A 25,014-nucleotide genomic window follows, 5' to 3' on the forward strand; every position below is an offset into this window, starting at 1 on the left:
GTCATTTATGTGGCCTTACATGACTATGAAAATTGGCCTCATCACCCCTTATTGTATTAATTTCCTTTAGTACCAGTGATCAAATTTCATCCTGTACATCCTGCATCTTTTCCAGGGACAGACACATCTTGAGCTCAATTATACACATGCAGCGACTGAAAAAAAAAGTGGGAAGGTTTGCATCTGCAGTGATTAGCATCTCCCACAAAGCCTCGATTCAGTAAGACTGACAGTAAAGCGAGTCCACACTCCTCTGTGGACAGATGGACCTGAGAGAGGATGATCAGTGTTGAGGGAGGAGGGCTGACATGGTGAAGAGAAAGGGTGACTGATCTAATGGGCACAGCCTGTTTCAGATGCTTGTGAGTGCCAATTCTGTCTCCCACAAAAATGGGGAGGATCATAAGGCCTGACACCTCTGGTGCTCTCAATTACATTTTTTTTTTTTAAAATTTCAGTTACTTGAAGGTTAAGTTTAAGATGTTTCATTTAACATACTCTATGCAGCAATATTTGGTACTTTCCCATTTATTTCTTTTGCCACTCATCTATGTAGCGTTAAATTTGTCATTACAACATGTTTTTGAGTTCTGTGTTTCTGCCTTTTTTGTATTGAAATATAAATTGACCCAGTCATGTGAATTATCTTGTTTGGAGGAACTGTATCAGGACTGGTCACTGAGTCTTGGGAGTATTCAGATATACACTAAGGGCATCTGGGCCTCATAGCAAAATATATAGGCTGACTTTTAGTCATTCTTCAGAATTAAACAATAAGACTAGATGACTACACCCTGCATAGTTAAGGATATTGATTAGGGCATTGTATGCTGGCAGGTCCCATAACACAACTGGGCCTGAGTTAATTCAACACAACTGATGTATAGGTAACATTAATAACTTGCTGGGTGTGTCCCTGTCTCATCAACAACTACTGTCATGTTAGGGCATTAAATGGGCGGGAAATGGGTATGGGTCTTGATATCAGTGTCTCCCATGATTGTTAATCATTTCCACTTGAAAGTCCATTAGTTGTCACTCATTGATTGATACCATCTTATTCTCATTTGTTACTCAAGTGTAGGATGTTCCTCCTTTGTGTAAGGAAACCCTGTATAACGCTGTATAGGGGGTACATATTCATGTATGATAATGGGATTGGAGAAACCTGAGACTGGTCTAAGGCAGAAGACGTTACCTTGTGTACTTACAATATGCTGACACTAATTTGATAAGAAAATGCTGAGCTACACTGGCGTGACAAAAATGTGCTTACAGTTCCAGGGTCTCTTTTTTTTTACTCCCTTTCCCATGATAATGAAAAGGAGCAGAAAATAAATTGGAATATACAAAACTGTTGATGTAAATAATTTCTTTGCTGTAATTGCAAATGTAAAATTTGTTTCAACAAGATACATACTAATTGCACCTTTTGTGTTGTTTCCTAAGGGGGTGCGGTGGCGCAGTGGGTTGGACCACAGTCCTGCTCTCCGGTTGGTCTGGGGTTCAAGTCCTGCTTGGGGTGCCTTGTGACAGATTGGCGTCCCATCCTGGGTGTATCCTCTAGCCCTACGCCCTGTGTTAGCAGGTGGGCTCTGGTTCCCTGCCCCCCCCGTATAGGACAAGCGGTTCTGAAAATGTATGTATGTGTGTGTGTTGCTTCCTACCCAAAGACACACCATTTTTGCTACCATATTTTGTACTGTATGAATAGGACAAGACATGCTTTGTGTAGCCCCTTGCTATTATTTCACCTAACAGGAGATCAGAATATATTACTTTATATCAGCAATATCAGAATATCAGAATATATGAAATAAAACCAATGAATTCAGCCAGAGTAGAATCGGTGCATTAATTTATTTAATCATCCCTTTGCTCAAATTAGCCTGCACCTCCATATGATAAAGATCCTTTGAACTTCATTTATTAATAATGTGAAAAGTACATATTTGGTAAGTTATGCAGGTTTATTCTTTACATCTAGTGTAATGGAGGCAAAGGCGTGTAGGTATGAGACAATGCGCTGTGCAGTGGAACACCAAAGTGTGCTGGTTACAGCTGGTAATTACTGTCTTACTGTCTGTAGATGGACCTAGTGGTACTTTTCAGTTTGAACTGTTGTTCAGAGCTGAAATCAGCAATGCTGCAGAAACATGCAAAGAAATGAACATATGTGGAGGAAACATTAACTATGAATAGTTTTATCCACAGTGAAAGAAAATTGTGCATAATGGTTCAGATGAACTGACTGCATGGAAACTTAAATCCTCTATTACAATATTAAAATATATGATAAATAAAATATTAGTTATGTTATTTAAATAATATATAAAGCTATGCTTATTATATAATATATTATAAATTCAAATTCTACATTTTTAGATGCAAAATGGTACTTGGTTAGTGCTGAAGTCTTAATACTGTTTACAGATGATCCTTTCTCCATTCATCTGGCTGCAGCTAAGGTATTCAAATGGAAAAATTCATACTCTTGTTTCTCAACAAATGGTTATTAGTGTGTCCAAAGCACTGACTGTTATAATATTGATTCTGGAAACATAAAATGCAGTGACCCAAGTTTTCACTCCCAGAGTATGGAATCAGTAACTTCTTATGCTTTCCAGCCATCTGGGCTGTGGCTTTTCCTTAACCCTCAATTAAAGCTATTAAAATAAGAAAATAAAATGGTAATAAAAAAACTGTAATTTATTGTAAAGCATAAAATTTGATGACAAACTGTAAAACAGAAGTGTTGTATTCTTTTTTTCCCAAAGATTCATTGTACATCCATCTGCTTGTAATAAACATACAAAGATGTGTTTCTCATCCTGTTATTAAGGTGTACTGTTTATATAAAAACTTTTTTAACTCTATGATATTTAACGTCTCGGTCTTCATTGACAACGATGGATGAACATCATCTTTAACATTTACGGAAAGGGGAAGACTGGAGGAATATCTCACTTTTGAGCTTTCATCATTCACCAAAATTTGTATTAAATTGTTTTTTCCATTTTAATCCAGAACCTTTTATGTACTGCAGTAACAATGCGGGGGTACCATGCTGGACTGTTTCTGCTTTACATTTCGTACATCACTGTACATTTAATCTGATAGTCAGAGTGGCTGTTTGATCATGAATTATGTATGACAGCCTGAACTTATCTTTTACTTCTATTTTCTTACATTAATGCTTTGAAGATTACTAAATGAACTTATAACCATTACATAATGTACTTCATGTTTAACTAGAGAGCATAATTGATTAGCGTATGCCTTATGGTGCGGTGTTAAATGGCCCTCCTGTGTAAAGCATCAGTTTAGTGAGAGGACACAAGCATTGTTCAATTTCAGCGGAGAGACAGATATTTTGTGCAGCTTCAGGCAGTGCTTTTATAGCAGTGGGCTGCAAACTTGGTTTCTATGGTAACTGGAATTAAATCAGGCTGCAGTTAACACATTTTGACACTCTGGGTGATAGAGGCACCCACAGTATGGTGTCAGTAATTTTTTATGCTATATCTTTGAACATTTTGACCAGGAAAACGGGCATGTTTGTTTTAATCAGTTTTGTAGATGAGACTGGTAAAACTTTGAAGTCTCATGTCAAGGATGTTTTTTGCTTGCTGATTGATCTGAAGCAGGAAATTCTTGTGCGTTTACCACAGTTTGACCTTTGCTGGTAGAGGATTTTTATTGTTTCGACAGAAGAGATTTAAATTCAAAATAAGCACCTTGAAGCCAGATGAAGCCAGTGTCCTGCCTTATGCAGTGCATGACTTCTTCTGCACAAGTCACTTGTTGTGCTGGCTCATAAGCTTCTTTCAGACATCTTGTAACTCTTTATCAGCTATAATAATGCTGAGCATTAAAGCAAAAATGTTTCAAAGTGCCAAATATTGAAAACTCAGAAGAACGCCTTACCTGTACTGTATTAATGTTTGAAATGATAAAATGCATGAATTTTGTGTTTGACTTGGCAAAATGTTCCCATGTATCTCCTCTACTCGTTTCTCTGAACTGGCTTTCTATAGCTGTCCGGATCAAATTTTAAGACCCTGGTTATGGCCTACAAGTGCATCAATAGAACTGCTCCCAGCTATTTACAAGACTTGATCAACCACTATATGCCAGCCACACCCCTTTGCTAATCTACTTCTGCCCACTTGGTGGTCCCGGCCACGAAAAGTAAAGTGTAGAGGTTCTTGGTTCTGGCTTTGTTGTGGCAGAACGACCTTCCCCTTTCACTCAGAACTGCTGAAACTCTGTCTATATTCAAGAAGGGTCTGAAAACTCACCTCTTCCAGACTCACTTCACCCATGATCTCTTAAGTTCATGTAAGGTATAAACCTTTATGCAGCTACTCCAGTAATGTAACATAAAGCATCTGCTAAATGAATAAATGTACATGTAAAATGTAAGTTCTCTTGAAAGGAAATATCATGAATGGCTTTTGTGATCTGATTTCTTTTAACGCAAATTATACTTTACTAAAAGCTCAGTAAAGAGGGGTTTTCAGTTATCACTGAATATGGTAATTATGAGAAATACCTAATTAGGTAATGTTCTAATGATAACTCATTTTATGTAGCACATTTTAAAGTGGCATTTGGGTGTAAGGCAGAGGGAGAGTACACTCTGGATGGGATGCCATCCCAGAAGAAGACAGATACATTGGTTACAAATGTAAAGAAAGTAACCATAAATATCAGAATTAAAAAAGAAATACAAAAAAACCAAAATCATTAATTATAAATAACCTCTCATCCAATGCAATGTTGTGGTGGTTCAGAACCTTTCCCAGCAAAGAAAAATCTTCAGCAGTTTGTGTGCCCATGCACATAAAACTCATTCACTCACACATAGACACGTCTTTGGACTGTGGGAAGAAAGTGGAGCATCCACAAGAACTCAAGTGAGCGTGGGGAGAACGTGCAAATTCTACACAGACTGAGCTGAATGCAAACCCACGTTTGAATCAACAGACCAAGAGCTGTGAATGTACTAACTGAACCACCGAGCTACACAAGAACAACAGAGTTTCAAAAAAAAAGCCAAAATAAAAATAGAAAATTATTGTAATATAAATTGTGAAAAGGAAAAAGGATAAAGGATGGCATGGTGGTGCAATGGATAGTGCTGCTGCCTCACAGCATCTGGGCTGTTTGAGCGTAGGTTTAAATCCAGCTCAGTCTATGTAGGGTCTAAATGTTCTCCCTCTATCAGTGTGGGTTTCCTCTCACAGGCCAAAAATGTGTTTCAGGTGAGTCAATAGCTCTACATTTCCTTTATTGTGTGAGTGATTGTGTGCCTACTTTGCGATAGGAAGATGTCCGGTCCAGGATGTACCCCTTCTGGCCTGGCACTGAGCGATTCCGGTGTGGCGCCAGGCCACAGCAACCTTTACAAGGATGTTATTTTCCCATTTAAATCAATGTTAATGAAAAGTTATTTGTAGGAGAATTCTTTTCATGAGCAGATGTTCAGGTATGATGAAGCTCACATGGCAGAAGCCTGTATACCAAACTTGGAGTGATTTAACTTGATGTAATGTGAGTTTTTATTCTAAAATTTCTCTTTATTGATAATACTATACTGATAATATATATTGATAATACTATAATAATGTTACTCATAAATGTGCTCCATTTTCAAGTAACAACACCAGTGAATACTTACCTTGGGACTGGCATGAGAACAGAACTCTTTCCTTTTCAGTGCCGTTTCTCAGCTGATCAGTGTGGGAAAACAGGCCAAGGCCTAAATACAGCAGAATGCACACCAGAAAGGCATCCTCTTTCTTAAGCAAGGCAAATAAAAAGGCTAATTGAACAATTGAATTGGGTGTCCCTGTACAGACCAATTATAGTGTTGAATTAGTGCAAGTGAATGTACTTCTCTGAGACATTTGGAAGTATTAAATCTGAAGGCTTTCTACTTCTAAGTGATCATTGGTGTAATGAGGTGGTTTGAGTTGTCTTTGTATTGATTCTGTTGGCTGGAGTCTGCTCTCCCTTGACTGGATCTTGGACATGTCTGTGGTACATTGCAGTGTCCAGTAGCTATTTGTTTGGTATTTGGACAGACCACTGACCATGTTGGCCAAGGATATTCTGCTGTTCTTGCCTTTGTGTTCTAAAAATAATGATCTTTGTAGATTTTTTATGTAGAATACAATTCTGTGATGTAAATTAGGACTTCAGGCTATGACTCTGATCAGAGGTTTCAGGTCTTTTCCTAATTATTGCCTGCTGCAAATTTTGGTACAGTGCGACATCCATATTCAATAACAGAGGTCAAATGTTGGAGAACAGGACTATGGATTTACATATTCATGATTTTCTGACATTGAACTCCTGCTCAATCAACAACAAAGTTTGAGTGGAAAATAAAGACAATGTTTCAGAATGTCTCACTAAATATATTTACATGACAAACAATTCGCCATCAGTGCAATACATAGGAATGTTGCATAATTACCAAATGTCACACAGTCTCCTGAACTCAAGCTAATAAATATACTATGTATTTAAAACATTTACATTAGAACTGGTTAGCAGCTTCACAAAAGTAAAAAAAAAACCTCAGAATCACCCCATAGACAATGAGATATGTAGTTTTCAGATTATGTAGCACATGTACATACACTTCAGTAATGGACTGAGTTTCGTACAAACATTTTATATAACTTTGGCAGTTTCTGAGGAACAAAGTTATTTTTAGATATGAAACGGCAATATCAAACTGTCAGCAATGTTATGTAAGCTTGCCTTCCAAAGCTTATGTTCACAGTGATAATTCTGAGAGGCTGAAAGCCTGTGACTGAAATCTCTGCCCTTTCTATTTAAATGGGTAGCAATGGAAGCAACCTTCATTTCTGTCAACATTTAGAAAATTACAAACACCTAATATGTTTACATAGCAGTCATTGCCATTGGAAAAAGATCATTTCAAAGTACAAAGTGTGGGAGGGGTGGGCCCACTGTGAGTTCGTAGGGGATGTGATTGATAATATGATAAACATGCACAACCAGTGTCGTGTGGAATACTGGAACAGCGCAAATGAAAAAACAATATGTAAAACATCACGCAGTCAGAATGTGAAACAGTAGGCAAAAAATCAAGCAGAAATTCAAACATACCAAATTTTTACCATTGCATTTCTTTTTTTTTTCCTGTTTGGCACTTTATCTGAACAAATTACTGTTCAAAAAGACTAAATTCAGTACAAAAAGGTATTTAACATCTTCTTAACATCTGTAGAATATATACGTTAGAGTAAGTACTGTGTATGGTAGGTAAACACTTGTACACACTGTAGCTTAAAATGAACATTCCAACAGATGTTTAACACACATGCACAAAAACAGAGAATGTGACTCTTGTCTGTGGTCAAGGTACGCCCCTCTGTTTGGTTCAGGATGTTTCTTCAACTGATCTTGTGTCAGACTTGAGACGTACAAACTCCTTGGCCACCTCATCACTGGTCCTCTGTGACAAAATTCTCATGATGGTTAGTCCAGTCTCATCCATGGAGATGCTCTTGACCAAGGGGTGCCAGCCTGAGCAGCTGCCCTTATCGGCCAGCTCCCGAAGAGGGATGACTGTCATGCCGATAACTCTGTCCTCCCTGGCAAAGCAGTAATCCTTCACAGAGATGTGCAATTCATAGGACTCTGGCTCATGTTCGTTACTCAGCACACTGCAGAATCAAGAAGCGAAGAGAAAAGACATCAGTGATGGTATGTGTGCATAGTAATGGGGGGGGTCTTAGGTGTAAGCAATATTAATACATTACAGAGGTGCTGCCAAGAAAAGTACTCACAGATATCAAATCTGCAAGAAATAACACATCAGAAGGTGGAGTGCCAAACAAAAGCACAGATCATCCTCAGATGGAAAATTCAGATCTTTTATGGTTGTGTTGCCGGAGGGTAACTTCTAATTAATACATTTAATGTGTAATACCAGTTAATAAAAATTTTGAAGTAAAAGCACAATGGTTTCAAAAAGCAAGAATGACTTACAATTGGAATGTCTCATTGTACTTTGGAGACCAGTTATTGTTCTTTGTTTTGGTACTGAACTTGCGTTTCTTGTCAGCGAGTTGCGGTCCTATGGCATTGACCTCGACAAAGGGCCGGAACATGGCATTGGTCTGCCAGCTGAGGTTATTCACTGCCACCACTGGAAGGGATATCGAAAAGAACCTTTAGTGCTGCACCCACATCAAGCAACACAGTTTTAGAAGGTGCCATGGGCTATTTAATTCACTGGGACATTCGTTGGCCTCACAGCATAAAAAACTTTAAACACAGAAACAAATCATTTAAGCAAAGAATTAAGGATGGATTTAAACAAAAATTAACGCATAGCCTCAAGGTTAAATTCCCATCTTGAGATGATCTGAACTGCAGTGGGTTTTTTGCCCTGTGGTCCAAAGAGCAGAGTAAGCCAAGTGTGAATATATTAAGCAGTGAGCTTGAGTTTGTCTGGGAACCCAGTGATGTCACTCTCCCTAGAGCTTGTTAGCAGGAAATGAAAATAGTTTTGTAGTTTTACCAAAAACACTAATTTAAAAGCCATTATTATATGACTCATTATTTTGGCTGAGTAGTTTTTTATGGATTCATGCCTTCAGAGATGCTATCTTTGCTCTGGTATGTGTTATTGTTTTAAATGTTAGATATTTGCTCTTATTCATTATACCTATAGTAATTACTATACCAAGTTTATGTAAAGCACTGAAAAGAACAGGAAGCAAAAAACATTTATACCGTAACATTTCCATGACATATTTGAATTTCTTATTCAGAAGTCTTTTATCTTCCACTTTGTTCTATGCTGAAGACATTGGAAGGGGTGCGGTGGCGCAGTGGGTTTGGCCGGGTCCTGCTCTCTGGTGGGTCTGAGGTTTGAGTCCTGCTTGGAGTGCCTTGTGATGGACTGGTGTCCCATCCTGGGTGTGTCCCCTCCCCCTCCAGCCTTACGCCTTGTGTTGCCGCGTTAGGCTCTGGTTTGCTGCGACCCTGCTTGTTTCAGACAGTGTGTATGTGTTGCTTTTAGATATCTTATGAGACACCAATAAAAATTGTTTATGTTGCACCAGTGTATTTGTAGTACCAGTGTTCTAGTAAGGTTTATGCAGTAAAATGGTTAAATTTCTATAAATGGAGTTTATTGAACATGGTAGATTCATGACATGATTTGACCTCCTGTGTTTGTTTTTGCAATTTCCTAACAAACCAGATACAAACATCAAAACCTGACCATTTTATTGTCATTCCTTGTCTCTTGAAGTCTCAGTACTTGGAATTGGAGAGTCCTACCCTTGACACTGACTTTGTGCTCCCCAGTGCCTGGATGAGAGATGAGATCCACTTGAATGGACACTTCACCCACTGATCCGTTAGACAGCAGACCTGTTTTTCCCAAAACAAAACACAGTGATCAAATAAAGCCGATGATGCACCTCTCTTCTGAACAGCAGCTGAAAAAGCAATGGTGAAACACAACTAAAATAAACACTCCAAAACACAAAAGAAAGCTGAATCAAATCAATCAAAGCAAAACAAACAGTAACAGACTGTACATGAACCTAAATATCACCTGCAATCCCATGGCTGTGTAGCTGCAAAAGGCGTTCCTTTCGTGTACTTGTTGAAAATAAAAAATACATAAACCTGTGGCCTGTGGCAAGACGTTGTACAACAAGCAATCGTTATGTTATGGCATTCAGGGCCAAGGAGAGGAATATGGAAAATCAATGCAAATGTTTCAAATAAATGCACACTTGACAGGTCAAGTGAATCTGTAATGTTTGCCTTCAGCTCACACATCTGAAAAACAATAAGACTAGAGATTACACTTGACATGGGAAGAAGAAACAATGACAAGCTGTCTGTTTCCTGTGGTAAAACTGTATGTTTATATATTTTCCAACCCATAATTGCCAGAGCAACAACTATTATTAAGAGGAGTAATGAAACAATAGAAGATTTTGATACAGTGTATGGTGTTGAATTATATCAGAAAAGAGAAAATTAACAAATCATTTTAGGGATGTAAAATAGGCTCCAACTACCAAAAGAAATTACCCAACTGGTTTGGTTGCTGCTAAAAGACAGCTAGGCAAAAAAGCAATTTTTCTCAGAGTGGAATTATTTTCATACCTATGCTTGAAGGGAATTATTATGTTGAGAATGATTAAAAAAATATTCATGGTCACGTACTAATCGAACAGATATTGAACCGATGTCCTACTATTTCACATTCTGTATGCCATTAAATAATAAAATGTGATACTGTGCAAGCCAGTCATGATTTTTATTTGTATCTGAAGGAATTATTTAAATTATATACTACTTTGCTTAATGCAAATATATATACAAGCAAACAAATAATTATAAGGAGTAGAGGAATGTTTTGCTTGAGTACTGTTTTTCCAGTTCTCACCTGGAGTTTCTGTGTTAGTCCGGAAGACTTATATGGTCAAGCCCCTTTTGGCATTATTATAAACATGTCAGTGTGAACAGTCTGTTCTACACAATGGCTAAGGCCTAGACTCATGTTGAGACTTCGCTGCAGGGTACTTCCTGACTGTGTCACTATGCACACACAGCGATAATCTGCTGCCACATGCCCCAGTCCAGTTCAGAGCCAGCTATGTTCTTGCATGTGAAAATTTTGCCTAACAAAATCTCAACAGGTTGATCCACTCATTAGTTACGCTAAAAAACACACTATATGAACATAGAGAAAAGCCCTTTGGCTGCCATCAATGTTTGGAATGTGGGAAAGGTGGCCACTGCAACTCATCACCAGCAGGTTCAGGAGTTCACATAGGGCAATTGGTTGTGAAATTACTGTCATTTATTTTCATTACTCTTTTTCACTGAAGCACCTCTTCAAAGCTAATTCAAGGCTGGTGACCATCAGTGAGGCGCAAAATTAAATCATATTCATTTGCTTTATGATCAATTAAAGGTGATATAAATCTTATATATGGAAAAAGACAGTTGAGGGGATTTGCATCCACTTCACATTCAGACTGAGCTTCTGAGCTCACATATTATGTACATGCATTAACCTGATGCAAACATGGGATGGAGTTCTACAGATTTCTACAACCTAGCTTATAACTGAGCACTGAACAAAACACTGACAATTTTTCTTTTTTATGGTCTTTGAATTCATTGGTATGGTCTGTGTTTAGTGGCAGGTACAGTACCAAAGCTGTCTTGATAAGAGATGTCATGACATACACATTACTGCCTGTGTGGCTGTATAAATGCCCAGAGGGTAAAACAAAGATGTACTTTATACATTAAAATGGATTGCTTAATGTCATTTCTAACTTTAAAAAAAAATCACATTTTCCAGCTTTTCTGATCCTGAAAACAGTATTGAATTAAGTATGATTTTCCAAATATCTTACAAAATATTAAATTTAGCAAAAGCAAATTCATAATGCACTCTGGAAAACTTTTGGGGGATCACAGGTACCATTTTGCCCCCAAAATACTAAATTAGGATGGCAGATGCCATGCAGTCAATTCTCAGGATGATAAATGAAGATATAAATGGCATCATCAGTCAAACGTCATCAGTTCTGTAACTGAACAAGATGTATTATCAAAATTCTTACTTCTGAGTGATATAAATTTTCAATAAATCAACAGCAATGTTTTGCTTCACAACAGCCATGTGTGTTTTTTGTGTGTGTTTGGACTTTTCACCAACACACAGAAGGCTGGAACACAAACAGAGCCCTGCTTCCCTCTTTCTTGGAGATGAGCAGACACCACTCCTCACTGACACCCTCCAGGATGGAGCTGTCAGGCTCCACTGCTCTCAGAGATGTGTTCTGAGCGCCAGGGTCCCGCAAGACCCCATTCCAAAACATAAATAAATGCCATCAGGAATTTTATGGTATATTTCAAAGGCAAAATGGCATGGAGGGATCTTTCAAAGGAATTTCATCATGGAAGAAAACAGGGAAAACTGAATACCTTAAATGATATCGAATAAATTTACTTATTTTAGCAGTAACAATTACAGTGCTGCCAAGACATGGTCAACAGAATAAATAATCATTTTTATGCACATACTAGACAGTCAAAAATAACTATATGTGGCTAAGCAATGCTCCTTTAAAATACATTAAAATCTCCAAAGCTTTCCCTGGTCTTAAGATGGCAGTTAAAACTCCCCATACATGAATGAAATGTATTTTATACGTTAGATGGAACAGGTATAACTACTTGACTGTACTAGGTACAAGAATATGACCCCTGTGTTCAGCAGACTGCCTGCCGGCATAGCAACTGATGATTGTGATCATGGATCAGTGGGCACATAAATGCTTACAAACTTCAGCAAGGAAAGGCTTTAAAATATCACATGCTGTAAAAGCTGGAGAAACTTTTTTTTTGGCAAATCCTCTCAATAATGCTGAACAGTATGTATTCTCAGCTACAAATAAGATCACAGTAAAACAATGTAAATTGTAAAGGTTAAAAGATACACATTATTAGACAATTCATTTTACTCATTTTAATTCATTCAATTTACTCTGTTCAGTTGGTTTTGGCGCTGTTACCAAAGTACTTTTTAATTAAATAACCTGAATCTTTACATTTCGAGAAAGTTAAAAGATCCCACAAAGACTCAAATCATTTCTTCATATGAAAAATCAAGAATGCTGATGAATCATCAAACTTTTTTTGATGAAAGGTTTCACAGCTCCACAATTAAAAATTATTTGAGAATCTCACTTCTCAAACTACAAATATGTTGGTACTTTCAAGAATCTTACTGCCTTCACCTAGTCAATATATAGAATAGAAATGAAAAAAGAACACTTTGGTTTCAATCATGCATGCAATATAACCAGCAAATTTCATCATCTCACCTTGAGATGTCTGGGTGACTATAAACTTCTTGATCAAGGCATCTGTAGATTGTGTGTAAAGGCTGAGTGCATATTTCAGTGACTTCAAATCAGGGCTTTTTTCAAGGAATGTCTTCTTCAGACCATTTCCTCCAGCATGGAAATATTGCTATGAAAGGAACATGGAAGGTGGTTTGGGGAAAGAATTACAAAGTTACACACATTGTGAGTCATGAACCTGTTTCTGAAAAAAAAACAGACATTCTGTCCTTACTGACTGAAGTAAATATACCAGGACTCCTTCAACATAATCATGCTCATAATGATAAGCTCCAATATTTCACTAACTATACCTCATGGCAAAATGGAAATAATACATCTACATAACTGCACAGCAGCACATGGTTCACCTGGACTGTGTGGGTGTATGTCTGAAGCTGGCTTACTCTGTGTGGAATTTACATTTTCTCTCCGTGTTTATGTGGCTCTCCTCTCAAAGTCCAAAGATGTATTTCAGGTTAACTGGTGAATCTAAACTGTTGTTGTGACTTTGTGCGACTTTGTGTGACTACGCTGCAATGGACTAACATCCCATCCACTGTGTACCCTCTTTAGCCTTGCACACTCTCCTTCTGGGATAGGCTTTGGACTACTGTGACCCTGACCTGGACAAGCAGTTAACAAAAGTGAGTGAGTACATAAATGCATAATTATTCTGTATAGTCTGTATAATTCTGAGGGGACAAAAAACTTATTAAAAATTTACAAAACACAATCCTATTTAATCTCAATTAAATGGGGTCAGTCCAGCAGTAACCTTTGTTAATTGCTTCTTCATTTGCATGCATCTCCTAAATTGTTCACATCTGAGACTGCTTAAGTGGATAGTGCCCCAGTAGAAATTATAGTTCACATTTTTGTATAGAAATACTCAGCACTGGACACCATGGAGCTGGAAGACTTCCAAGACTCCTGTCAGTTAAATTAAGACCTATCAGACATGAGGCTTGACAGATGCCTTACAATAAAAAGTAACTGTGAACATCTATTTCAGACAGAATTTTGAATAAGGATTTTATCAACATTCTGAATGGAGTTCAAGTGGCAAGGAACTACTAAAGATCAATCCAAAGAGGTAAATAATGGGAAAAGAAAAATTATTGAAAATTCTCACTGGTACAATTTAGATATCATTAATACGTGTAAGCGAACAAACTAGGGGTTTTACATTAATGAAAGAATTAACAAAAATAATTTTAAAGGTGACGATCAATCTTCTAATGTACGGTCTGTAGACTGCAAGGTTTGTCAATGAGGGCTGCATGCTAATGGATGACTTTGAGATCACTGGTTCTCAAACCTGGTCTTGGTAGGTCCCTGTGTACATTATATTCAGTTTTTTATTCATGCTGAGCTCTTAATTAGGCTAATTATGCTCGACAATTTCAAAGGATGAAAGTAATTTTACTGGCACACAGGGGACCATGAGAAAACTAATATTTTAGACCAATAAAAAAAGCTCCAGCTCCGGAGTTTTGCCCACCATCATCTCACTGAAAGGCATAAATTTGCTTTCTCTATGGGTTGATAATGTGGGACTTGAACAAACAAGACTGAGACAGACACCTCTGAGCTCATTCCACTGAAATAAATGGCAGCTGTCTTGAACCACTGGTCAAGGGGCAGAAATCTGATCAGAGCTAGCACCATAATGCTTCAACTTTAACTCTCTACTTGTGCTAAAAAAAAAAAAACCTAACTTTGTTAATTTTGCTCCAAAATAAAAAAGTGTTTCACTTGTACCCTTTTACTTACAAACCCATAACTTTGAAAGAACGAGTACAAACATCCACACGCTGTGCGCAAATTTATCTGGTGAGTAATTTTTTTTTATAACATATATAAAATATACAGTATAACCCCCAATTCATTTGATCTTACTAGCACATTGCATGAACCATAAAAGCAGTACTCCTGCTTCTGTCTGTGTATTTTACAATTAGTCTCCACAACTCCTGATGCATTCTTTCTCTTGTAAACCAATGAAGAGAATTCCCAATTTGTGGCTGATGTAACTGAGGAAGTGGTCTCCCTGGAGCAATGACAGTCAATTAAATTCTACAAAGAATGACACAATCCGATTCACATAGAATACAGCCATGCTAGCCCGTCGACTGCTTCAGCAGAGCTTTAAAACAGTGTGTATTTCCTCTCCGTTCCCTAATTACATCTTCTCTTGCCTCAGGGAACAGACACCGCATGACCACTGAGCTAAATCACCCTGAGTCTTCCTAGATGACAGGAAATTGGTCTTCTGAACAAAAAATGGGGACAGCATAATGTGCCAAACTGTTAGTGGGGTGAGAGCGCATAAAGTGAAGCCCCATCTGAAACAGGGCTAAACCGAAACTCATTCCAAATTAGACATAGGCAGTTGGCAATCAGTGGGCTGGATTAAAAAAAGAACGGAACAAGAGATTATACTGTACATCAGTGAAGCTAATGACAAGGGAAAAGAGACAGAGTATGCAAGGAAGAGCTGAGAAACCCCTCAAGCCACCCCTCGCCCAGGGAGGACTTCAGGAATGATTGCTTTGGCAATGTGAAGGAACAAAAAAGCTGTACCTTGATGGTGGGCAGCACTAAATCCATGGCTGCACACTGACGTGGGGTCAGACTCCGTGCCTCCTCCCGGATTACATGTTCCTGCGTGATGAAATAAAATAAATGCATTAAAAATCCAGTCGTTAAAAACGCTATACATAGAATACTGCTTATTTCTCTTTTCAAGTGTACCTTTTAATCACTGCAGCCAACTGCAAATAAATAATAAATTTATTTATACAGTATGTATATATTTTAATGGCCTCAGGCATGGTCAGAAAGTGGGCATAACCCATGGGAGAATGAGTTAAACCACTGACAGTCAGCACCTATAGGACCAGCTCCTGAACTGCAGCAAAAGCAGATATGTCTTTACAAACACCATTGCTTTATGTTCTATCAGCATAAAAAGCTCATATTTTTTCTGTAATATCACATACGGTAAAAAGGTTTTCACTGAGGCAGGTAATGGTGTGTGAGAGTTAACTGTTATGGAATGTCCAAAGCCTCCTGTGTGGTTTTTCAGTATTACCATTTTAATGCTTGCATTTAAATGCCACTCATCCTGTGCTCTCCTGTGTATGTCACAACCTTTGGACATGGACACCATTCACTAAGCACATCCCGCTGAAATTTGTGATCCCATGTGAGTAAGTTGTCGCTGTTGCAATAGCCTGAAGCTGACATTACACATAACATCATGCTGAGGAATAACCTGCTGAAGTGTGATGGTGTCCAAGCAAGTTGTCTCTATCACCTAGGAACATCACAGATCGTGTCCTGCATCTTTCACTCGCTATAGCTCTATTTTTAATCATTGGGTTGTGACTGGGTATACATGTTTCAGGAAAAGCAGAAAAACAACCCTTGCTTGAGGAAGTCCTCGAAGGAAAATTACGTTTTTAGTTAGCTTTTGTTTGTACGGCTTCTGAAGTTTTGATGACGTGGGGTTAGGAATCATTTGTTACGTTAAAGTGAAATTCAGAGTGAAGTCCCCACAGCTCTAGGCGTGTGTGTGTGTGTGTGTGTGTGTGTGTGTGTGTGTGTGTGTGTGTGTGTGTGTGTGTGTGTGTGTGTGTGTGTGTGTGAAGAGGAGGGTGAGAGAGACTTGTTTACTACAGAAGCTGCTTATTGATTTCTCCCCATTTTAGGTCACATTTTAAAGATCGGTTTTTATGTAGCAGTTTTAATGCTTTGTCAAACTACATTTATTAGCCGTCAGCTCCAGCTCACTGTGTGTCCACACAGCTAAAATCAGCGCAGGCCAGCTTCCAATTTCTCTGCACTGAAGTCATTCCCAAACCACTGGGCTCCGTAACAAGTTCTAACGGTACCACTTCTGAGCAAGATTACCATGGATAACCAGTTGAAAAAGTTAAGCTGTTTTGCTCAGGAAATAATAGGAGAAAATCTTTACATTACTTCTTATATGCCCTGGCTTTAATGTGCTTAAAGTACAGTTAAATTATAAATGCAATAATAGGACAATGGGTATGGCTCCACAGAAAAGACACAAAAGATACAAAAAGTTGTCAGAGCTAAAATTTGTACAGCACAGCCATCCAATAAATATTTGATGACTGTAATGTCAGTGAGGGGAACTTAATCCACAGAATTATTGCAGCTCAGCGCAGGCAGTGAAACAGACTGGTCAGTGGAAAGGGTGAAAGTATATCAGCATAGAAATGATCAATTATCACATGCATTAAGTGGCAGTGAGAGGCACGTTCCCACAAAGGTAATAAACACTGACTGGCATAAAACTTGAAGGAGTACAAAGTGCTCAGGCCCATCACACAAGCGCTCATAAAGTACATCACTCGGAGGAGGGTAGCGGGGCATCCTGCAATTTACTACGCAGCACCGATCTCTAACACTACAGCAACAGAGCAGAGGGAGACACTAAATAACTTCACAACAAACACTGAATTATGGGAGCATCACAGGCAACAGCCCGGAGTCCTCATTTCGGAGACACTTGGGGAATTGAATATGTGGTGAAATTTCATTTTTAGGGATATAAGATTCTAAATTTCAGGTTTTAAACCCTGCTGCTATTGATTAAGGTAATTCTGATTTACATCAATAATACAATTCCCACTTTTTCCCCTTTGAGATGAAAAAAATGAAGCTGAAGTGAAAATTTCTTAATTCAATGTGGTTGGCAGGCTTAGCCATACCACCCTCTCTGCCCCACAGCCGGAAATGGCAGTAAACAAGCAGTAGGTGTGGTCGGTTGGACAAAAATCAAGAGATTCTATGAAAGCCAGAGAATGGAGTAAGAGGGGAAGGGAATTGTTTGTATGGATTCCTTGTTCATAGAGACAATTTTAGAGAAATTTCACAGTGTCTTGCCTTGGTAGTGTTGAGACTGGACTTTGAGCGTTGTATGTTAAGAAACAAAGTCCTAATTTATTTAGTTTGATGTTGCTTTATTTTTCTTGTTCTATTAATTATTGGTAGTTTTCTAGCTGAAGAGCCATTTTAGCTCATTATTAATTTTTCTAAGAGTCATGTTTGCTTTGAATTTCTATTATGGGAAAGAGAAATAAGAAATGAAAGCCAACCATCCACTGCTGTTCCCCTCCTGGTCACTACCTGACCCTGTCATACAACTGTGTACCATTATTTCTAAAGTATTATATTGTTTTTCTGTAAGATAGAAGTGCTTCATTTTGGACCCACAATGTAAAATCACAATAGTCTTATTTTTCCTTTCACAATGGCATTTCTCTTCAACTTTATGTGACTCTTCAGGTACTTCTACTAGAGTGCCATGGTATAAATTAACAGGGTTTAAAATTAACCAATCGATCAGCTGAAAAAGCCACAAGATGTAATGTTCTTTTTTTTCTCTATTTAAAATGATTTGTGCATGGAGTTGGGATGAGGGTCTGCTGCCATATTAGTGCATTAACGCACAATATTAATTTACAGAGACACTGCATTGTATTGTTACTTGCTGTCTTTAAGATTTTTAAAATATCCTTGCCTGCTGTGCACTGTGAACATAGTACAGCATCTAAGCATATGGTAAAAGTCATTTTGACCAGTCATCTGTAAATTGTAATACTGTAATCTGAATAAAGCACTTTCTTTATCTCTTCACAACCCAGCAGGGATTTTACTGCAATCAGGTCCTACTAAAGTGAATTAGTAGGACATGCTGAGGTCATTCTTTAACACTAACTTTGCAAAGCAGTGTTAGATAATTGAATGTAACATCTTCACTGGTGGTGCAGTGTTACAGATGGAAGTGTTGCTCACCCACTCACTGAAGAATAAACATGCAGTGTTTTGCAGGACTGTGGGGAAGTAGGAGTGCTGTCTGCTGGGTGGAGGAGTAATTAGACACCACAAATTTAGCCATGGTTGAGCTGTACCTTTAGTTTGGATAGCTGTCCCAAGTCCTTTGCTGCACTGAAGATCATCTGAGCTCCTTGCTGCTAAAATGATATTTATGTATTATTAAAAAAGCATTTTATTGGTAATTACACTCTAGTAAAAAGTAAATTTCTTACATTTATTCATTTCTCAGCATCACAATGTAACAAAAAACATATTGACAACACTTCTTCAATGAATAGAAAAAAAACAAGAATGAACCATCATCATGTTTAATGTGCATGAGAAAACATGGATAGTGGGATGTATTTGTGGGACTGATCCTCTGTTTAAGAGGATGAAAAATCTGTGAAAGCTGGTATGTAAATCCAAATGCAGCAATCAGCCAAAGAAATCTGCCTGGTACAAACTGGTGTTCTGGATAATATCAGTAGAAAAGTTTGCCTGCAGTAGTCATGGAGTTTTATGTGAAGTTTGACACATGTTATTGTGGAGCTTCACTTTTTATAAATAAATAAATAATAAATAAATGGTCTTTGTATTAAATTAATGGCCCATGTTCCATACATTGGAAAGCATTCTTTGGCCTTAAACAGAGAATAAGGAATTTATCAACTGAGACTTACACTCTGGTCAGACAGAGGAGGTAAAACTATCTGCCTTTCAATTGTGTTCAGGACGATTTTCCACAGTTCCTTCAGTACTCTCTTCAAAACTGTTTTCTCACAGATCTTGGCAAACAAAATTAGGCTGTAAAAAGACAGAAGATTAAATTTACCACAGCAAGTAAATAAGTAAGTAAGTAAATAAGAAAATAAAGTATCCTACTAAACTAAATAGTACAGTATCAACTTGGGAAGTGTAAAATTACCCTGCCGAACATGTCCACCTTTTCCAAACAGTCATTCTGCATCATACACACACACACGCACATTGTCTGAGCCGCTTGTCCCATACAGGGTCGCAGGGAGCCGGAGCCTAACCCGGCAACACAGGGCATAAGGCTGGAGGGGGAGGGGACACACCCAGGACGGGACGCCAGTCCGTCGCAAGGTACCCCAAGCAGGACTCAAACCCCGGACCCATCGGGGAGCAGGACCTGGTCCAACCCGCTGCGCCACTGCGCCCCCCCCTTGCTGCATCATATATAAGTTTGAAATAAAAACTAATATATGGATTCCATAGAGCTGCAGCTTTACTTTTTAATCTTTCTGAAATATAAAAATCCAAGCTTAGGAGGTAGGGCAAAAAAAAACTTTCTGCAAAGGATTTAGCATTTGCATATGATTAAGAGGATTCTCCTTAATACCCTATTACCCTGAATGTTGCCAAGATGAGTGTTTGTGAAACTGTATTATATAGGAGATAGAAAAACAAAAGTTTACCTGTTTTTTTTGTTATTTATAAGTGATACAATGATCATAACATCATAAATACAAGTGTGTTAAAATCCCACCTCTGCACTAGATTATATGGATTCATAAATGCTCTCAGTTATAAAATCAAGTTTAAATTCCACCAGATTTTTCTTTACATTTTTTCTAAGTCATTGCTTTTCAAACCTGGTCCAGGAGGACCTCTGTGTACACTTGTTTATTTCCTACTGCACTTTTAAATAATTAACTTTTTTGAACTCTTGACTGAATACATTGCGTGAGTCAAATAAATCAAAACCATTAGCTGAGAACCATAATTTTTAAATTCTGTTAAAACAGTTTTGTGTTGAGGAAAACCTGTAATGGCAAGAATATCAACATGAATTATTCAGCAGTCGTCTCAAATTAAACAGTTATTACAATGATTACATACTTAATTGTCCTAAGCTTTTTAAAAATTGATTAAGTAAGGGACTGATTAATCCAAATGAGAATACTTATTTATTCATATTTTTTCAGGAGTATTCAAGTAAGTGAAACATTTTATTGATTGCATCACAGAACAATTTAGACCGACACTAATTTGGTTTCCTGTGTCTGAAAATGTTCTATAGTAAAGTTTTTGATTCAGTGATTTCAGTTATGCATTTTCTTCAATCATCAACTAAATCATGGCATTTCAGAAATCAGCAGAAACAGTGACATAAACAGAGTTCTGCTAATCATTCTTTTATGTCTTCGTGGATGCATCTCACTGCACCCCAATAAACAACAGAAAGAATTAACTGACAGGACAGGGCACATGTGGAGACCTTACTTCTTATCTAGAAGTTCCATAAGTGGCCGCAGCACAATCTCTGCATCCATGGCAGCATTGCTCTTCTTGGCTGCGCCATTCCCCTTCATCTGAACCAACTCTTGGTTCATCTGTTTCACACAGTCCTCAATGACAGGCTTGAAGCTGGAGGAGGATTCATGGAGAAGGATATATTTTTGATAAATGTTGCTTCATCCAAGGCACTAAATGTGACACATGAAGAAACAGATTTCAAGGTAATGTCTACTATACAATAACAGAAATAGTAGCTTACCTGCTGGTAGAAATACTTGATATTGTCTAGTGTGATTTATAGTCTTTTCACAAAGTGTATTTACTACTGTGTGAGATGTATTTGTATTTCACCTCATCTTTGGCACATATATGGAGACTTCATTGATGAGATCAACCCTTTGTTTTTATGCAGGCTTCACTTACCTTGAGCCAAGAACACCACTCAGCTCATCCAAGACTGTATTCAACTTATTCTGAAGCTCCTTCAAGAGGTCGCTGGCCTCTGCATCAAGCTGTAAAAGGAAGCACTACGTCAAACACAGACACAAAGGGAAACTGCTGACAGGGTAACTAGTGCCTGGTTTAGCACGACTTCTGAAAGGCAGCACAAATACATTTTGACCATTACCTGAATGCTAGCTATACTGACTCAAAATGTGACCTGAACACAATACCAGTAGCCCAGAATGTCAGTATAAAGGTACTGTTCCATATGGCTGAAGAAGTTATGTATTCAAATCATGTTTGACTTTGCTGAAAAGGTCTGGTATGTACAAAGAAATGATGATTTGTGCATTCATAGCTCAAACTGGATTATGCAAAAGATAATGTGTTCAGCAGTGATTAGCATTAGTGAATCCTTTCGAGTCAGGGTCAGAAAATGACTCAAATAAGCAGTGAACAAACATCCTGGATGCAAGACCAACATGTTAAGATCAATAAAACTTTGGTTCCTCTTTGATGTGAATTTATGACTTTATTTTATAGAGTATTGGCTCAGATTCTGTATTACTATTCAAATAGTCCAATGCAAACAAGTTCATCCATAGAGCTATGGGTGCCACAGTATGCATACACTCTCCAGTGCTTCAGTTAAAATCTGCAGTGCTACTGTTGTTGCGAGAAGCACTTCAGGGTGGATGCACTTTGGCAGGCATGCATAATAATTCATCTTAGGCACAGCAAGGTTAAATAAATGTGAAATGATCAATGGAGAGGCTTCAGTCTCACAGGACGCAGCTCTCTGTGGTTAGTACAACCCTACATTGTGGTCCTACACATTTCCTTCTTTTCAGGATCCTGGATATGGGTATTAAAAGATAAATTTTTTACTTATTTTTTTTTTACAGGGATGTGGCCTGATGGGTTTCCTACCTTTAAACTAATGGAAAAATTACACATATAACCCAGGTGGTACCTCTGGAATAATTATGAAATAAACTGGAATGAAACCTAAGTCTATAATATGATAAATTAGATTATATTTGAGCCTTTGGGAGCAGTAATGTGAAGATATTGAAAACCTAGTAGTGAATTCACTCTTCTGAAGAACACAGGATTAAAAAAACTCTTGTGCTTCTACAAAATGTGCATAGCATTTTAAGAAACCACTACATCATTATTTGTTTTCTTTCACAGCCAAGAATTCTAAATTCATGATGGAAGAAAACAGTTAAGTCAAAGGGCACAATTAAATATAATTTATACTGATGACACACTTTTTAAGCAAAGTTATCTCGTTATCCCTTTATATAAAGGTTGTTTCCACCACACAAACACTTTTTAAAGGAAGCAGCATCAAGTCAGAGATGTTGTAGAGATATGCATGTGTGGATTTCAATTAATTAAATTTCCTGCTTGGTAAAAGGCCAGCTCATTTACAGAATAATGACAATACCAATTACTCGACTAAATGAATTTCACAGCCTGATCCAAAGAGGCAAGAGAACATTTTCCGCCATTACTCTGTATCTACTGCATACACACTTTCTACAGCACTTACAGTAAATGTTTATTACTTCAGTGGTGTTTACCTAGAAAAGAATGCACTTATTTAATTTTGTCTACTCTTTTCTCCTGGAAAACCTTGATCTTCTCTCCTTGACTACTCTCGCCAGGTGTACCTCAAGAATCTGTGCTGGGATCCCTTATATTCTTCCTATCACCTTCCTAAATGTATTATCTTACATTTGCTTCCTGAGTTTACTCTATCACAGATTACCACCTTTATGCAGGTGACACTGAAATCTGTATCTCATTTCCCACTTTTCAACATTGAAACAGGTCTCAAACAGAACTCTTGTATAATGTTATTCCACCCTCTCTTCCTCAATGTCTGGCCATCACTTGTAAAGTGAATGTAAATGTAATATAAATGTTACCCTACGCTCCCGAACCCAGTTCTTCATCTCCCTGCTCCCGACCATTCGCCTTGTCTCTCGACTTTGTCTTTGGATCTTCATTCTTACCTGGATCGCCTGACCATTTGCCTGCCCCTGACCACGAATACCAGCCTAACCCTTCGGGTTCCAATAAACAATCCTGCACTTGGGTCCAGCCTCCTTGGTGTTCTCTGTTTGGTCTGACAGATGCCTGACTCAGTGAACTATAACCATAATATTACTTTACTGGACTAGATCTGTACCTTAGTTTCTGCCTAACTTGATCTCTTAAATACTGCCCAGGCCTTTGTTCCATCCTGCCTGGATTATTACAATTTCTTCTTATATCTAGGTTATGCCTCTCCAACTCAAAACACTACTTTTCTCCAAGTTCAAAATGCTACTTTTCACCTAGTGTACAGCATTCCTCACTACACACACCTCTATTTTGTCCCAGTCTCTTCTCTGGCACTCCAGTAAGGACCCTGATTGTAACCTACATGTTCCTACATAGCTTTACCCCTCACAGTCGTCAGTCTTTCATTTCTTCCAACTGGCCTCAACGTAACCTCTGCTCTGACTACCTGTCTTTTCTCTGTATCTCCTCTCACCAAGCACACATCAAAGAATTGTTCATTGTCTTTTCCTGCTCCAAAGCTGTGGAAGGAGCTTCCACTCAATAACAGGTGTGCTACCAGTCTTCTGATTTTCCACAAATTCCAATTGCTGTATTCAAAATGTCTAAACATCGCTGCCATTCTCATGATCCTTCATAGAGTATTACAACTACGTTTTTAACCCTTGCTTGTTTATAAATGTTTGCCTATGTAAGATTTGCCCTTTGTTAATAACGCAATTAAACATTTATAAGGCGCTTCTAAACTGTGCCAACATGAAAAGGCACTGAATGGGACACAGCCCATCTTGTATCAGTAAACCTGGCGATCTCAGCTGCTCCAAAACCAACAGCTTTCGCTGCAACTGGAGCCAGGTATGAAAGCCATGGAACTTTAATCAAACCAATCAGTTGTGTGTCATTAAGTTATTGGCATAGTACATAGTGAGCACATTCCAGCATGGATCACTGTGGCAATTTTCAATGTCGAGCACAGCGGACTGTCACAGAATGGTGATAAAGTCTGACCCTCACGTGGATGGATGTTCAGCATGTCACATTTACTTCCAGGTGGTTGGACTCTAACCTACGGAGAGACAGGCTCCAGAAAACCAATGTCATAACTGTGATAAGAACAGGGACATTTTAAAACCTGCTCTCTGTGCCAAGAACACCATCACTGTCAACGCTCTGCTGCCGCCATGGACAATATTCTTTCACGGTACTTGATGCAAATGAAAAACATATTATTTCGAAAACAAATTACATCATGGTTAAAATTTTACCCATTTTTACAGCTGGATATTCTACTTAAGAAATTCAGAAAGACTTTTCTCAGGACTAAAACAGCAAGGTCCATTGTAGTACTTAAACTGGCAGCTTTTAGGTAAGAAGTCCGCATCCACAATGATACTGTCTGCCTCCATCTAGAGCAACACTATTATCAGGCCTCAATTTGAAAGGC

At 38.1% G+C, this 25,014-nt stretch overlaps 1 protein-coding gene across 5 annotated transcripts in view; it reads right to left on the reverse strand.

The window, feature by feature from the left end:
* Positions 1-7,094: 7,094 nt before the first annotated feature.
* unc13c (unc-13 homolog C (C. elegans)) overlaps positions 7,095-25,014 on the reverse strand; it is a 91,170-nt gene continuing 73,250 nt past the window's right edge. For 3 of the 5 annotated variants that reach the window (XM_018739603.2, XM_018739605.2, XM_018739602.2), the window contains 9 exons: positions 21,477-21,565; positions 21,039-21,182; positions 19,472-19,595; positions 18,884-18,946; positions 15,522-15,602; positions 12,918-13,065; positions 9,334-9,426; positions 8,032-8,191; positions 7,095-7,706 (listed from right to left, as the gene is read on the reverse strand). In XM_018739603.2, the coding sequence (XP_018595119.2) occupies positions 7,421-7,706; positions 8,032-8,191; positions 9,334-9,426; positions 12,918-13,065; positions 15,522-15,602; positions 18,884-18,946; positions 19,472-19,595; positions 21,039-21,182; positions 21,477-21,565 (1,188 nt within the window). In that variant the 3' untranslated portion in view covers positions 7,095-7,420. The remainder of the gene's footprint in view (positions 7,707-8,031; positions 8,192-9,333; positions 9,427-12,917; positions 13,066-15,521; positions 15,603-18,883; positions 18,947-19,471; positions 19,596-21,038; positions 21,183-21,476; positions 21,566-25,014) is intronic. The other 2 variants (XM_018739606.2, XM_018739604.2) reach the window with 1 other exon arrangement.

Source organism: Scleropages formosus, chromosome 11 (genome assembly GCF_900964775.1).
Source record: "Scleropages formosus chromosome 11, fSclFor1.1, whole genome shotgun sequence".
NCBI classification, from domain to species: Eukaryota; Metazoa; Chordata; class Actinopteri; order Osteoglossiformes; family Osteoglossidae; genus Scleropages; species Scleropages formosus.